Consider the following 15,792-nt stretch of genomic DNA (forward strand, 5'->3'; position numbering starts at 1 on the left):
CAGGCCTAAACCCATTGTTTCTTTGCTCCCCATACCATTCCAGTTTGAACCCAGCCATATGCAAATCAGCCTTGACCCTGCACCCAATGGGAACTGTCCAGCCGAACTACCAGGCCAGGTCCTTCCTGTACTGGAAACAAGCATCCTAGGACCGGCTTTAGGGTTACACGCCTCATCAGCCAGGATTGCTTGACTCCAGTGGCATGGAGAGGACGGGACCCATGTCTGGGCATACCCGTCCCACTCGGGTGACAAATGCAAAAAGAACAATTGATGGACAGAATGCAGAACAATGTCATTCATTCACCCAGTTCAGAGATCTGCTCATGTCACAATAGGTCTTATACTGAGCTACACTGTGTGACAATATACATTGGTAGGATGTAAGGGCATATAGATGGAAAATCAATAGTTTTGTCATCGACTACAATGTAAAAACAAGAAACAAAACAACTAGATGTGGAGAAGGTGCCAAGGTATATAGAGTAATGCAAGATGGGGTGGAGGCTGGAAAGGTGCCACTGGTGTGCATTGCAGTCGCCGTTCAGGGGGACAGTGTCTGTATGTAGCAACACCTAAGGATTTCAAATGTAATAGTGAGTGTGGCTGTGTTAGTATCTTCTTCCTGGTCACTCTCCGGATTATCAAGCAGATTGTCCAAGCTGCCCAACGATGGGCAATCATGTAGAATGGTGTCCCAGGACTGTGCAGTCTCGGATCCCTAAGACTTCACTGTAACTCCTGCTTTAATACGGCCCTTCACATTCCACCTACTTAATCAGTTCTTTTCGCCATGCCCACAGTCCAGGCATGTGCGTGGATTTCTATGTGATGGCCAGTTGGTAGCAGTCTCTCCTTTTGCCCAGGCTTTGGAAAGAGGCCCAGATGCAGTAAGCTTGGGATTTTAGGATATTACGGCCCGTGACCTTAGAAATGAAATGTGTAAGGGCAAACCCACTCCATATGATAAAAACACAGCCACTGGTGACCTTTAGCATGAACAGCCGGAAACATAATATTGATCCTCTTAGAATGAGATAGACTATGTGTAGGTAATAATACTGTATAACATTGCAGAGTGTCCTCAAGGATAGTAGCCCAATCTGTCTGATAGCAGAACACCAATGTTCGCTCCCCATTGGTCGCCAACCCCAGTAGGTCAGTGTAATCTGGTGTATCAGTGCTCCGTACAGGACCGAGATCGCCCTCTGCTGTCCAGTGGAATGCAGATAACTTATAAGCCATCATGTAAGGATGGTCAGAGTTGCTGGTGTGCTAATGGGCACGTACAGTGGCTTGGGTAGCCCTATATACATATATGTTTCGTCCATAAGTTGTTGGAAGGTACTGAATAGCCCATTTTCAATTGGTGCCCAGATCTCACTCTCGCGTGCTCTCGTAGTCCACTCAAGTCCCTCTTAGGATTCTAAGGAGGCAACTGAAGAATCAACAACTCCAGCGCAATGCCAGGCTTACATGTTTTGAATGTTATGTTATGCAACTTAGAGAAATGTATTTAGGTCATCTTCCCTTTGTCATTATCACCTGTAATTGCTGCTTTATACTTGGGTATGAATCTATGCGTTGTCATGGTGAAAATCTGTAATTCAGGTTATGACGCTGACTATAAAGTAGATACTGCAGAAGAATGCTTTACAAATTATCTTGTTATGGGTTTAAAGTGATAAGTTTTATGTGGCCCTAATAATGTGCACCTCTATCCCCAAGCAGTGCTCAATGCGTCTGCTGCAGTATTCCTCTTTGAGCAACTGGGTCAAACACCACAGGAATTGTCATTCTCCAGAGTCACTTCTTGAGCTTTCTTTTAATGTGATTTTTGTCTTTGATTTCCCCATGCCCACACATCTGCCCAATAGCTCTCCTAATCCAGCCTTCTCTTCCTGCTTGGTAACAGACTTTAACCTTTCTAAGGACCCTTAATTGTTTTTTCTGGAATGGGGACATGTCCTTGTCGTAAGACCTCACTTTCAAAGCGTGTTATTATGCATTCAATTAGAGCGATTTTGATGCTAGTTTTATCTTCTTAGTCAGTCGTTTTGCCTTTTTTAGCATTTTGTTGACATTCCTCTGAAGTGTGCATGCCACTGTTGTTCCAGCCAACAATGAATCAAGTTCATACAAATAACCCTGAAAAGTCTGACCATTGTCTAGTCTAAATTTGAGTTCATGTACTATTAATAGTTTATGCTTTTGTCAGTGATACGCTTGGAGACTTTTTTTTAATTGAAAGTAGGGTTAGTGAACGTCAAACTGAAGATAAATACCATACTTAGAGCAAGCATGGCGAAACTTTTACTTGAAGTGTGCTACAGTCTACGCTGTTACCATTTTGGACTTCTCTATTTTTGGTGTTCGTTCTTCATACTGTATGTGCGTGGATGTGTGTGGTTGGGAGGGCAGCATGTACACATGCTCCACTCCAATGCAAAGTCTTGATTAAATATAATTTCTTCAATATCTTTTCCTAACTTTCCCTTCTATGTGTTTTCACTTTTTGAGAACACTTGGAGATGAGTGGGGTGACGAGATCTAAGAGGAGGATAAAGTTGTTGATCATAAAAGCTCCATTGATTTTAGTTTACAACTTTCTTCATAACTTGAGAACCCCTCAGAATGAGTGGAATGGTGAGATCTAAGAAGATAAAATTGTTGATCGTAAGAGCTCCATTAATCTTAGTCCATAGTCTAATTTCATGGGACCTATGCCCATATCAAGAGTAAAATCATTTCATCCTGTATGAATAGTTTAATAAGAATTGAGGGAAGTTTGTAGATCGTGAGCAAGGTTTGTGACAGAATTGTGCCGAAAGATGCTTTTCTATTAATCCTTTAACTTTAGGTTTAAAGTATTTTATTAAGGCATAAAAAACACGGGGAGGGGAGCAGGAGGTCAGGCAAACATACAATACAAGAAGCAAAACGTTGCAGCGAGTCAGAAGAAGAAGAGGGAGGCAGGGTGCCCCAGAGGGTAACAAGGCAAAAAAACATGAGGCAGTAAGGCACTGTAAACAACCCCCCGTAGGCCCCCACTCCCTAGGCAAGGCCAAGCCAGAATAGCACTCTGCGACACAGCAAAAGAGAAGCATACCATACCACCAGCCCCTCGACCCCAGAAAAGGAGAAGAAAGAAAAGCAAGGAGGAAAGAAAAGAAAACAACACCCCAACATCCCCGTCCGAAAAGCAGCATTAGAAGCATATAACCCCACTTCCCACCCCCAGCCCCCGGTCCCCAATCCGCACAATCACTCCGCCGCTGGCGCCGGCGGTGTCAGCCTAAGGAGGCGCAAGTACCGTGGGCACGTTAGCTCGCGAAATTCCGTGGACAGCAGTGCCAAAAAGGGATGCCAGAGCTCCTCAAACTGGTCAACATTCCCAGCCACCGTTAGCGATATCTTCTCCATACCCAGTACCTGCCAGAGCCTATGCAGCCAACCAGTGATAGAGGGGGCAGTGGGGGTGCGCCAAAGGACAAGTATGTTCTGAACGGCTGAGCCCAGCGCAATCGCAATCTGCCTGCCCCTGCGGGATTTCAGCGGGTACATCAAGTCATTGGGGAGGCCAAGCAAGACATACGCGGGGAAGCGCGGGAGCTCAATCTCAAAATGCCTATCCACCTCATCTAAGACTTCCTTCCAGTAGGCCGACAGCACCGGGCACTCCCAGAGAATGTGCGTGAGGGTGCCCTCCTGTCCGCAGCCGCGCCAACAACCCTTATCGCCTAGTTTGCGCATCTCGTAGAGCCGCTCCGGGGTGTAGTACCAATAGGTGGACACTTTAGTGAAGGTTTCCGTCAGCCCAGTGTGGTACGCAGAGTGCCTCGCCCGATACGCAATCTTGTCCCATTCCTTGTGGCTCAGGGTCCTGCCCAGTTCCCTGTGCCAGCGCTCCCTCCCTGGGTTATGGTAGTGAAACGGCGGGGGTTGGAGAAATTTATACAAATCAGTGATGAGTTTGGCATCCGAGACCCGGGTCACCAACCATCGCTCATAGGGCGTAATTGTACGGGCGGCGACGTCACGCACTGAGGGTTGAAGAGCCCAGTGGCGGACTTGCATGTAACGCAGTCTGTCCCCCTCCGTCAGGCCAAACTCCTGCCGGAGCTGCTGGAAGGGGAGCACGCCCTCCGGCCCGTAGATCTGGAAAAGCGCTCTACATCCCGCACTCACCCAGTGGGAAAAGGCCCCCGGCTCCAGGCCCGGAGTGAAGTCCGGGTTGCCAGCGATGGGAGAGAACGGCGACGGAAAAGTGGTGAGCTCCCGTAGCTCACACACCGCGTCCCACACTCTTAGCGGGACCCGGGTGATAAAGGAGGCGTAGAGATTAGGCGGGCGGTGAACGCGCCGTAGGAACGGGACCTCCTGGAGGGTACGGCCCGCAACTGCCTGGTCTTGAAAGAGCCAGTGTTTGTCCGATTCCCACCGGCTCCACTCCACCAGGTACCGGAGCTGCGCCGCCTGAAAGTACTTCCGGAGGTCCGGGACCCCGAGACCTCCCGCCTCCGGGGCAAGCATGGAGAGGACCCGCTTCATCCGAGGCTTACGGCCTTGCCACACAAAGCGGGAGATGTCTGCCTGCGCCTGCCGTATCCAGCCCACGGGGGGCTGAAGAGGTAGAGCGCGGAAAAGATACAGGATCTGGGGCAGTATCGTCATCTTCACCGCCGCAATACGGCCCAGCCACGAGAGTAGGCCCTTGTTCCATCGGCCGAGTTCCTCCTTTATCTTTTTGCCTAGAGAGGAATAGTTAGCTGCGACCATGGCAGGCAGGGTGGGAGCAAGCAAAATGCCCAAGTAAGGCACCGTGGAGGAGGACCACTGCAAAGGGAAGAGACTTTGAAGGTCCCGTCTGGTGTCGGTAGAGAGCGACACATCCAGTGCAGCCGACTTAGTCATGTTCATTTTAAAGCCCGCAACGCGGGCAAAAGCGTTCAGCTCCTGGACACAGGCAGGGAGCGACCGCCTGGGGTCATCTAGGGTCAACAAGACATCGTCCGCGTATAGGCTGACAGTGTGTGTGTATTGCCCCATCTTCACCCCAATAGCGTCCGGGTTGTCGCGGATCCTCTGCGCAAACGGCTCCATATAAAGGGCGAAGAGGAGCGGCGAGAGAGGGCATCCCTGTCTCGTGCCGCGCTCAATGGTGAAGCTGCTGGAGCTGTGTCCATTGACACGCACTGACGCCGACGGTCTCCTATAGCAGTTAAAGACCATAGTGCGGAACTTCTCGCCGATCCCTAGTTTCCCAAGGACCAGCTCGAGGTATGGCCAATGAACCCTATCAAAGGCCTTCTCCGCGTCGACCGATAGCAGCATCCGCTCCCCCGGGACGCGTGAGGCCTTTTCCAGGACGTGCGTCACTCTCTTCGTGTTGTCGACCGTCTGCCTACCGGGTACAAAACCGGCCTGATCTGCCTCCACCAAACCTGGTAAGTGTAGACCCAGTCTGGCCGCCAAGATTCCGGTGTAAAGCTTGAGGTCCACATTTAGGAGCGAAATGGGCCGGTACGAGCCGCACAAGGTCCGGTCCTTCCCCGGCTTGGGGATAACCGACACAGTCGCCGAGAGGAGGTCCGGTGGGATGGCGCCCGGTTCGGAAAAGGAGTTGAACAAGCGAGCCAGGAGAGGAGCGACAGTGGGACAGAAGGTCTTGTAGAACAAGGCCGTGTAGCCATCCGGGCCCGGGGCTTTGCCGTGCTTCAGCCGTGCGATCGCGGAGATGACCTCCTCCACGTGAATGTCCCTCTCTAGGTGGTCCGCCTGGGAGGGGTCCAAGACCGGGAGGGTCACGGATTCCAGATAGGCCTCAGCCTCTCCCGGTGGGGAAGATTCTGAAGCGTACAGTGCCTCGTAAAAGGATCGAAAGGTATCTGCCACCTCCGCGTCACCGGAAACCGGGATCCCATCCACTCCCACCAGCTCCTTCACCACATTGCGTTGCTGCGCAACCCTAAGCCTATGGGCCAGGAGCTTACCGCACCTGTCTCCGCCAGTGTAAAAGGCATGTTTCAGGCGCAGCGCTGCGTACTCCGCTCGATCTAGATCCAACGCAGAGAGGAGTTTTCGTGCCGCCTTCAGTTGCTTCCAAACCCGAGGTGCCCCCGTCCGGCGGTGGACCTGCTCAAGCTCCCTAACCTGCGCCGTCAGTTCTTCCCTCTTGCGCTGGCGTTCCTTATTTTCAGCCGAGGAAATGGAGATAAACTCTCCCCTGACGACTGTTTTCAAAGCCGCCCACTGTGTAGCCAGGGACGTGTCAGAGTTGATATTGTGGGTCAGGTAGTCCTGGATGACCTCCTCCACTCGTTTCACCACCGATTTCTTATGGAGAAGCGTGTCCCGAAGCCGCCACATCCCTCTCGTGGGGGGGGGCGCCGGCCACGCAAAAACTCCGGAGACCGGCGCATGATCGGACAGAGACAAGACCCCGATGTCCGCCGCCGTGGCGGCCGAGCGAAGTGGGCCGCTCACCAAAAGATAATCCAACCGCGAATAAGTGCGGTGTGCGTGGGAAAAGTAGGAGTAGTCCCTATCGGTGGGATGCATGGTGCGCCAGAGGTCATGCAGGTCCATCTCTGCAATCTGGTCCCGCACCGCTCCAGAAAGCTCCCCTGTCTGCGGAAAATGCTGGGCAGACCTATCTAGAGTGGAGTCGAAGACCATATTCAGGTCTCCCCCCAGGATGACATGGCGATCGGGCGAGGCAGTAACGTCCACCAACACCGAGTCCAGGAAACGATCCTGGTGATCGTTTGGGCTGTAAACCGAACCAACCGTAAAGGTAACACCTCCTAAGCGCATGCGATACACTAGGAGCCTCCCCTTCTGCTCGGCATGTTTATACAGCACCTCCCCCCTAAAGGAGCTGGCTAGAAGAATGGCCACCCCAGCGGTCTTAGTCGCAGCAGAGGAAAAAAGTTGAGTGGGGAACTTGGCAGAGCGCAACCTATGGCAATCTCTGGAGAGTAAATGGGTCTCCTGCAGGAGGCAAATATCCGCCTGCGACCCCTCCAATAGGGAGAGGATCGCCCTACGCTTTACGGGGTTATTCAGACCCTTGACATTAAGGGTCACTACTTTCAGGGGTGGCATCGCCTCCAGGGAAACAGCGCGCTATGCAGCAGGCGGGGGATCAGCGGAGGGGGCGCGCGGGGCAGGGGCGCAGGGAAGGCCAGAGGCGGCATCGTACTCGTTCGGACAGCTTCGGACGGGACCCCCCCCACAACAAACCAACAATGAAACCCCCCCAAAAACCATTGATGGCAACCGGCCAAAACAAAAAGCAAAAAACAACACCCCATAGTCTCAGTCTAGCCCAAATGGGCGAGTCTGCAGAAAACAGTCAAGTGGACGTCCAGCCACACACCACCCCCCCCGCCCCCCCAACCCCCAGCCCAGCATCGTGAAAGCTAAGAGCCTCTCCCCCCGGAGAAAAATTAGGCCGTCAAGGCCACACCAGTAGATTCAGGCAAGTTCCTGGCCGCAGTCCTCAGGGCCTCCGCCATGTCAGCTCTGATGGTGGGCGAGTCCGGGCGACTCACTGGCGCTGACGATGGGCGCCTTCTCGACCTCCGTCGGCCCCGCCGCTCGGGGCGCCTCCATGCGGGTGTAGCCCCGTCCTCCTCCGTAGCAGTAAGACCCAGCACCCCGCAGACATCTTGTAAGGAGCGCAGCTGATGCAGTACCCCATTCCATCGAAAGATAAGACGGAAGGGGTGACCCCAGGAGTAGGCTGTCTCGTGCTCTCGCAGAAAGTCCGTAGCGATGCGGAAAGACCTGCGCTTTTGCAGTGTGATGGCAGACAGGTCCTGATAGAGCGCCACAGGTCTTTCGCGGAAGGTCAATGGTTGCTTCCTACGGGCCTCAGTCATGATGCGCTCCTTTAGAGGGAAATCCGGCAAGAATGCCAGGATATCAGGCGGGGGTGCTGATGACTGGCGCTGGCGGCCCACCCTGTGTGCCCTGTCGATGCGGATGGGGAAATCCGCTCCCTCCTCCAAGATGTCACGGAACAGGTCCTGCAGATAAGCCACTAGGTCCGCACCTTCATCGGCGGATGGAACACCCCGGACCCGGATGTTGTTCCTCCTGGACCTGTTCTCGAGGTCCTCCGAGTGGGCCTGGAGCTCGACACATTGCTCCCGGAGGCGGAGGACGTCCTGTTGGAGATGGGATATCTCCTCATCGCGGCGTTGAGCCGCCGTCTCCACAGTATCGACCCGTTCGCCCAGGCCCTCGACTTCCCTGCGCACCTCCCGGACCTCTCCAGCCACTTCGGTCTTAAGAGTCTGAAATTCCTCCTTGAGGGAGGTGAATAAGTCCTCCATGAAGGACCGCGTGACCGGCGGCTCGCCCGCAGTTGCGTCCGTTGATGCCCGGGAGGCCCCCGGGGACGGCTGCGTCCTGTCGCGTAGTTGCTGGGACCTGCCGAGCATTTCCGGCAAGGTGCGATCACCCCGTGCCGCGCCACGTCTTCCAGTCATCTTGGGGCCCGGCAAAGCCCAGGATTAGTTGCTGCAGGCGAGCGCCACCGCTCGCGGGCACCAGATGTGAGGCCTTCGCCGAGGACAAGGATAGTGCGTCACAGGCGACAAAATGGCGGTCCGGGCATGGGCAAGACGGCCCTCGGGCCAGCAGGGCAGGCAGCAATGTCCGAAGAGTAGGCCTCCCGTCTCGTGTTCCCAGGGAGGGCAGTAGATGAGCTGGCGCCAGAACGAGTCGAGGCTCCCGTGTGAGAAGGGCGCGGGCAGGGGCCACCGGGCTCAGCCACACAAAGACAAGATGGCGGGAGGGTGGGACCCAAGAAGGCAGCCCGGGCCAGCAAGTCCGTGGGCAACTCTCAAATGATAACGGGTCCGGAAAGTGCGAAACCGGTGCCTCCTCCCATCACCAGTCGATTGCCCGGCTCGGGCACTGCTCGAACTCCGCCATCCAGCGCCTCCGGGCGCGGAGTTCGCAAGGCGTCGCCCCTCGAGACCCCGGGTAGTGGGGGGATCGCCGGTACAGGGCCAAAGTCCGTCGCCCAGCAATGGTGCTTGCCACCAGGGCACCGCCAGGAAGCCACCTCGCTCCGCGGAGTCCTTCTAGTCCGCTCCTTCGGGATCTCCGGCGTTCCGCTTTTCAGCACTCGGGCCAGCCAAGGCGCGCGGACAGCGCCGCACTACGCTCCGCCTCCAGGCTCCTCTCCTCGGGGCGACCCGGGCTCTAGTCCTCGGAGCGATCTCCGAATAAACTTTTCGGGAACTTCCCCCGGGGCTCCAGAAGTCAAAGTGGCACCAAAATGTGCCCCAGGAACTCCGGCACAGTTCTCTCACCCGCAGTGCAGCCGCGGGGGGAGAGAGGCGCAGGAATCGGGGCTCAAGCTGAGCCGGGCCGGAGGAGCTACGGGAGGAAGCGTCCGCTCACCCCGCCATCTTGGCCACGCCCCCCAATCCTTTAACTTTAAAAGGTATAAAGTGGGGTTTCTGATCTTTTACTGGGTCTAGTCTTCACTATGTTGGTAAGTTGGAGTTGACTGAACTATCAGTTACTTTTGGAAGTAACATTTATGGTGTCTCCTCTGGTTTAAAATTACCAAAGAGGTGATGCGTGTGGACTTGTGGTCGACAGGGCTAGGTTGTTAAGCTTTCTGTACTGCAAGATTTTATCAATTCTGTCTGGAAAGTTCCAGAATGGACTGTTATATAGCTAATAGAATATTGGTTTTGTACAGGGAAAGCATATGCTGATGCATAATGAGTATTGTATTTTCAAACTGATTTTTTTATCTAGGCAGAAAGATTATGCTTACTATTGCTGCATTAGTAATTATTTTATGTATTTCTTTCCAGAACGCTCAAAGTGTAAGCAAAGCTTTGGAGCAGTTTGTAAAGCCTGAACAACTTGATGGGGAAAATGCGTATAAATGTAGCAAGTAAGATCTAAAAATCATTACTTTAATATGTATGTTTTACTTTTAAAATTTAGTGATATATCATTAAGAAGTATTTAGAAACTGCACAGGAAATGTCACATATTTGGTTACAGTGCAATAAGAATGTGCCTTAAGTTAAATGTGTTGGCTGTTTTTTTATCACTTTAAGATTTATAAATGAATTTGCTATCTGAATATTTCCCCATTTCAACCAAGTAATCCTAAGGGAGAAATGAAAAAAGCAGGAACTTTTTATATCTTTAAACACATATATATATATATATATATATATATATATATATATATATATATATATATATATATATATATATATATATATTAAGTATATATAGTTAGGATTTATTCCCTATGGGATTTTTGAAAATTCTATGTCTAATAACTTTGGCGTTTGTGGACGGAATCGGCTGAAATTTTCAGGAAAATGGCACATTTTGTTTCTGAGCAGCCCTTGAAAATTTGGGGGGGTTTTGTCGAGGGGGGGCCGAGAAAAAAGGGGGGTCCCAAAACGCGTTTTTCCCATGTTAATTTCCATAGGGCGGTTGGACTCACTTTTAGCTCGAACGGCTGAATGGATTTGCACGAAACTTGGCAAAATTGTAGGGACTGTTAGCCCGATGTGCCTTTGCTAGGTCTCAATATATGTGCTTCAGTAGTTTTTGAGAAATTAACGTTCAAAACAAGATATATATCTGTAACAGCGCTCCGGGCTGCGCTCCGGTTCGCTTACTTTTCGCGAAACGGAACTTTGCGCGCAGAAAGCTGATTGGCTCTCCGGTGTCTGTCAACATTCTAAACAGTCCGGAGCGGCCGCCATCTTATCTCTCGGTAGGATCGAGAGAGAAGAAGAGGTGAAAAACGAAGGGGGAATTTAATGAAAGGGGGCAAGGTATACCCCTCTTGACCCCCTAGGAATGTTGTTGGGGTTATTAAAGGGTCCCGTGGGGAAAATAAAAAAAAAATGATTTTTCACGGTAGAAGCGCTTCACGGGCCACGAACTGGGCCGCAAACTGGTAGCGAAACGGGAATTCGCCATTTTGTGCTTCGTTTTAATTAAATTACTAGGTATAAGGGGGTGCGGGAGACGTATCCTAATCCCCTATGTTTCCTGAGGGTGGCTGAGGAGGCTCATATATGTTGATACATCTCTTCCAGCGGCTGTGCGTGAGCTTTTTTTTTTTTTTTGCTGCGTGACGTCTGTTAACGTTCGATTCGATGGAAATCAGGAAGTGTTGACCGCCAATTTGTCAGTGCGATAAAATATTTTGTTATAAATGAATCCTTATTGATAAACATTGTCTGCGCCATCTTGCCTTTTTTCCAATGCCACAATTTTGTCGTGCACGGCAGCCATTTTAGATGCCAGGCCGGTCCCAGGCTATCACCTAGCCCTGCGGATGTAGTTTATGGCCCCAGCTGTAGAGAATCCAGACATGCCAACCCTCCCGATTCAGGCGTGAGACTACTGATTTCAGTGCTAGTCTCCCGCCTCCCGATTTCTGCAAGCAAAAACCCGGGGGCATATTACCAACAACTAGCGATCATTTTTGTCTCTAACTTGTTTAGAGACAAAAATTATCGCCGCACATCGGCGATTTTTATCGCAGATAAACCTTGCTATTAGCAAGGTTTATCGCAAATGCGATAAAAAACGGCCGCAATGCATGAATATCGCTGAAAAGTCAGCGATATTCATGCATTATCGAGCAAATGCTCTTAGCCATGTTATCCACCTCCCATTGGATAACATGGCTAAGAACTGCTCAGGGCAGGTGTTAGCTTTTTGAGATATTCGTGCTTAGCGCGAATATCTCCAAAAGTTGGTAATAGGAGATAGCGATGTTAGGGACTGTTTCCAGTCGCTAACCTCTTGGCACGCCCACTTTGCATGTCATTAGTGATAAATATCACTGACATGCAAAGCGGGGCCCAAGATGGTCGCTATCTCCTTTTAGCTGTCACTAACTGGTGTTAGCGACAGCTTGGTAATAGGGAGATAATTTTATCTCCGCTTTCTTGGCTTTAAAAGCCAAAAAAGCGGAGATAAACCCCCTTGATAATATGCCCCACGATTCCTCGGGGGTTTCAGCTGAAAAGGCTTGGTATTGTGTTACGTGGTAATTGTTCCAGGAAACGTCAGAGGGTCGATGCAGGGGTTCTAGAAGGGGTGATAAACCATTTAAGCCTCATGAACAAGCGCATGGTCTTTTAAAGATCTGTGAAGTACTCGGGGCGGCGGTGTGTCCTCTTTCAGGAGCGGGCGGGCGGGGGGGGGGGGGGGGGGGCACTGCCAGCAACTTGCCAGGCCAGGCAGTGTTCAACACTTGCATCACCCTTTCTCTGCCTGCTATTGCGCTCCATGCTTCGGAAAGGTAAGAAAAAGAACGTGCATTTGAGTTTGAAATGTCCGATCCTGTAGCAGTACACTTGCAAAGCCCACACATGACAATAACCCGATTCAAGGCCCCATTCACCCGATTTTTTTAAAAATATATAGCACTCAAACAAAGTGGGATTATAAAACTTTATTAACTTTTAAATATAACGAACGGAACAAAAACTGTAAAAACATTTAAACATTTTTCACAAAAAAAAGCAACAATGGTCAGAAGCTGTCTTTTGTGCGAATAGTCCCAAGGCAGCACAACGTGCTGAGTTCTGGACGGCACCCAGGTGATGTCATCTGGGTGCCGCACTGGTTTTTGGGATCCTACAATGCAGCAAAGAAAAACAGCGTTGGGAGTCCAGGGTGTTGCGGAGGGAGGCCTCGTCAGTAGCGGTCTGTTGTGCGAATAGTTCCAAGGCAGCAGAACGCGCTGAGATGTTGATGGCACCCAGGTGATGTCCAGTAAACTGCTGCACTGGTTTTGGTATCCTACAATGCTGCTCCGAAAATTGGCGTGGGGCGGCCCGGGGGGGGGGCGTGGGGGAGGCGGCGTGAACGGGCCTCCCCAGGTGGCGGCCATCCAGCTGAGTTGCGCCCGCTCTTGCGGCTACAGCGTCTAGCTCACCATGTTGTTGAGTTGCTCCCACTCTTGCAGTGCAGCGATAGGCGGCTGCCACATGACTCTTAAAATGGCGGACGGCTCTTCGGTTTTGGGCCTGGTCCACTAAAATGGCCCTGGGACACCTTGGAACTCGGACGCTTGCCTGCTAGGGCTTGGGCTCCATTCTCGAAAAGCGTCCCCTCAGCAGTGAAGATTCTACAAAAGTCTTGGGGGCCCTCGACTCCTGCAGGCTTCCGGTGGGGAGCGGCTGCCATGATTGCTCGCGGAATGACCACGACGGAGCCACGAGATGGTGGTGCTCTCATGCTGACGCCAGCTTCCGTCTGAATCATCCAGAAACAAGGTGGGGCTTTCATCGTTTGGGAAAAAAAAATGTTCTAAACCAATGAAAAGTGTTATTTTTAGGTCACATGACCAAGCCTTCCATCATTAGGAAACCAAAAGTAAAATGAACCAATGAAAAGTTTTATAAACAAGTCACATGACCTGTTATGCGGCATAGGGCTACAAAAAGCGTAGAAAATCCGTTGGCACGTGAGGCGGCGGCAGTAGCGGACCGATGTGCGAATAGGCCGAAGGCAGCACAACGCGCCGAGATCCGGATGGCACCGAGTTAGTGTCCAGCAAGTTGCTGCACTGGTGTGGCTATCCTACAATGCTGCGCCGAAAGTCGGCGTGGGGCGCCCCGTTGGCCGGTGAGGTCGCGTCAGTCAGTGGGGGCTGTGCGTCTCCCCCAAGATGGAGGCTCCTCGGCTGCAGTGCGGCGCCCCTTAGCGTTTCACTCGCCGTCCAACTGAGTTGCGTCCGCACTTGCGGCTACAGTAGGCCGAAGGCAGCACAACGCGCCGAGATCCGGATGGCACCGAGGTGGTGTCCAGCAAATTGCCGCACTGGTGTGGCCATCCTACAATGCTGCGCCGAAAGACGGCGTGTCCAGCTGAGTTCCGGTCACTTTTGCGGTACAGTGACTCGAACGCGCCGAGATCCGGATGGCACCGAGGTGGTGTCCAGCAAGTTGCCGCACTGGTGTGGCCATCCTACAAAGCTGCGCCGAAAGTCGGCGTGGGGTGCCCCGTTGGCTTATGAGGTGATGTCAGTAGTGGACCGATGTGTGAATAGGTCGGAACCAGCACAAGGCGCCAAGATCCGAATGGCAAGTCCTGGATGTTGAGTGCCATAGTTGAGAGTTCTGAGCAGTGCTTGTAAGACTGTCTGAAGCTCTTTTGCACCTGCTGCAGCTTCACTATTGCCCTGGTGTGGCCAAAGGTCGCACATGACATAGGCGGCCGGCTCCCGAGGTCCGGCGGAACTTTTTTCCTTGTCCTTTTTGCTTCTTGTCCTACAATCCGTTTCATCTGAAGACACGACCAGGTCCCTCAATGTGTGCAGGGGGACGCTATTTATTGAATGAAAATGGCGGCTTGACACAAAGCTGACTCAAGCGTTGCTGTTGATGCTATACAGACAAAAATTGGTTTTCAGTTTGTACATTCTTCAGGATTTTTTTTTCCATCCAAGGCTGATTGAGAGTTTGTAGAAAAATGGCTTCAGATTTTCCACATACTACTCTTCAACATTCTTCCTAAATGTAACAATGTGAGACTCACTAGGAGAACAGCTGTTTATGTTTCCTTTCAAAATGCTGCCAACAATATTTTCTGAATGGAAGACACCATCTTGTAGCATACAGGGCCGAAAGGGGTTCTGGTCTGGCCGATGGTTGGTGGAGACATTTTGACTATATCTTGGACCTGCCCGGCCTCGCCCAAAATGGCGCCGGTATAAATGGGACTCGTAACTCCTTGCCCGCAAATGTATATCTAGAAAATTTTATTGTAAGTGGCCCTGTCTTATTTTAATTACAAAATGTACGTCCACCGATTCCGCAACTGTTAGACACCTTAGTTCTTCCAACCTAATGGCCCGCTCGTTACGTTCCTCTACAGTGTAAATGTCTCCTCATCATATACGATTTCAGTTTGCTCCGTGGCCGGCCCACGTGGTTATAGGCCCGTATTTGTATACTGACATTTTCACAATAAAGGTTTTTAAAACAAAACACGGTAGTAGTATTTACATTGGTAAAGTTTTTACTTTTAGTCACTGTTTTCGAATCAGTAAAAGGCAAGTGAAATAAAGCAGTCCAATTACATGACGGATAAAAGGTATAATATGTAGGAACGCAGTAAAGATAAATGGTCAAGGGCAGTTGTGTTTTCCACTCCTGCAACATAAAGTGATCGATAAGAATCTGATAATCAGGCGTATCGGCGACTAAGACAGCAGGCCGAGTCTCTTTTACTCAACGGCTCCGTCATGGAACGAAGAAACGCCCTTTTTCTCGAAAAAGGAATATATTTTACTTGCAGGACAGTTGTAAATTTTCCGGGAAAGTACATTAGCCTGGAATATTATAACATATATGTTTAAAAAAAAATAATGTTCGAAAACAATAAAAAGCGTAATTTTTAGGTCATATGACAAAGCTTTTCATCATTAAAATAACAAAAGTAAAATGAACCAATGAAAAGTTTTATTAACAAGTCACATGACCTGTTATGCTTACGTTACGCGCTGCGCGCCGCGCCCCGGATCACTTCCGGGTGCGCTAACGCGGCGTGTCATATAACGCATTACGCGACAACGTAGGTCAAGAATATAGTCAAAATGTCTCCACCAACCAGCGTTCGGAACACAACCCCTTTCAGCAGTCCAAAAAGTTCTGTTAAATGACAACAGAGGGGACAGGCAACAATAACCATCAGTCAAAGAGGGGAGGGCAAGTTCTTCTCTTTCGGGTCATGTTGGGGCGCTACCGGAACTGATCGAATTGGTAG

At 51.1% G+C, this 15,792-nt stretch overlaps 1 protein-coding gene across 4 annotated transcripts in view; it reads left to right on the forward strand.

Moving 5' to 3' along the window:
• The window catches only part of USP42 (ubiquitin specific peptidase 42), a 674,575-nt gene that overhangs the window by 225,518 nt on the left and 433,265 nt on the right, over positions 1 to 15,792 (forward strand). For all 4 annotated transcript variants that reach the window (XM_086940745.1, XM_086940747.1, XM_086940748.1 and 1 more), the window contains exon 8: positions 9,846 to 9,928. In XM_086940745.1, the coding sequence (XP_086796871.1) occupies positions 9,846 to 9,928 (83 nt within the window). The remainder of the gene's footprint in view (positions 1 to 9,845; positions 9,929 to 15,792) is intronic.

The sequence above is a fragment of the Lissotriton vulgaris genome, chromosome 10 (genome assembly GCF_964263255.1).
Source record: "Lissotriton vulgaris chromosome 10, aLisVul1.2, whole genome shotgun sequence".
Taxonomy (NCBI): Eukaryota; Metazoa; Chordata; class Amphibia; order Caudata; family Salamandridae; genus Lissotriton; species Lissotriton vulgaris.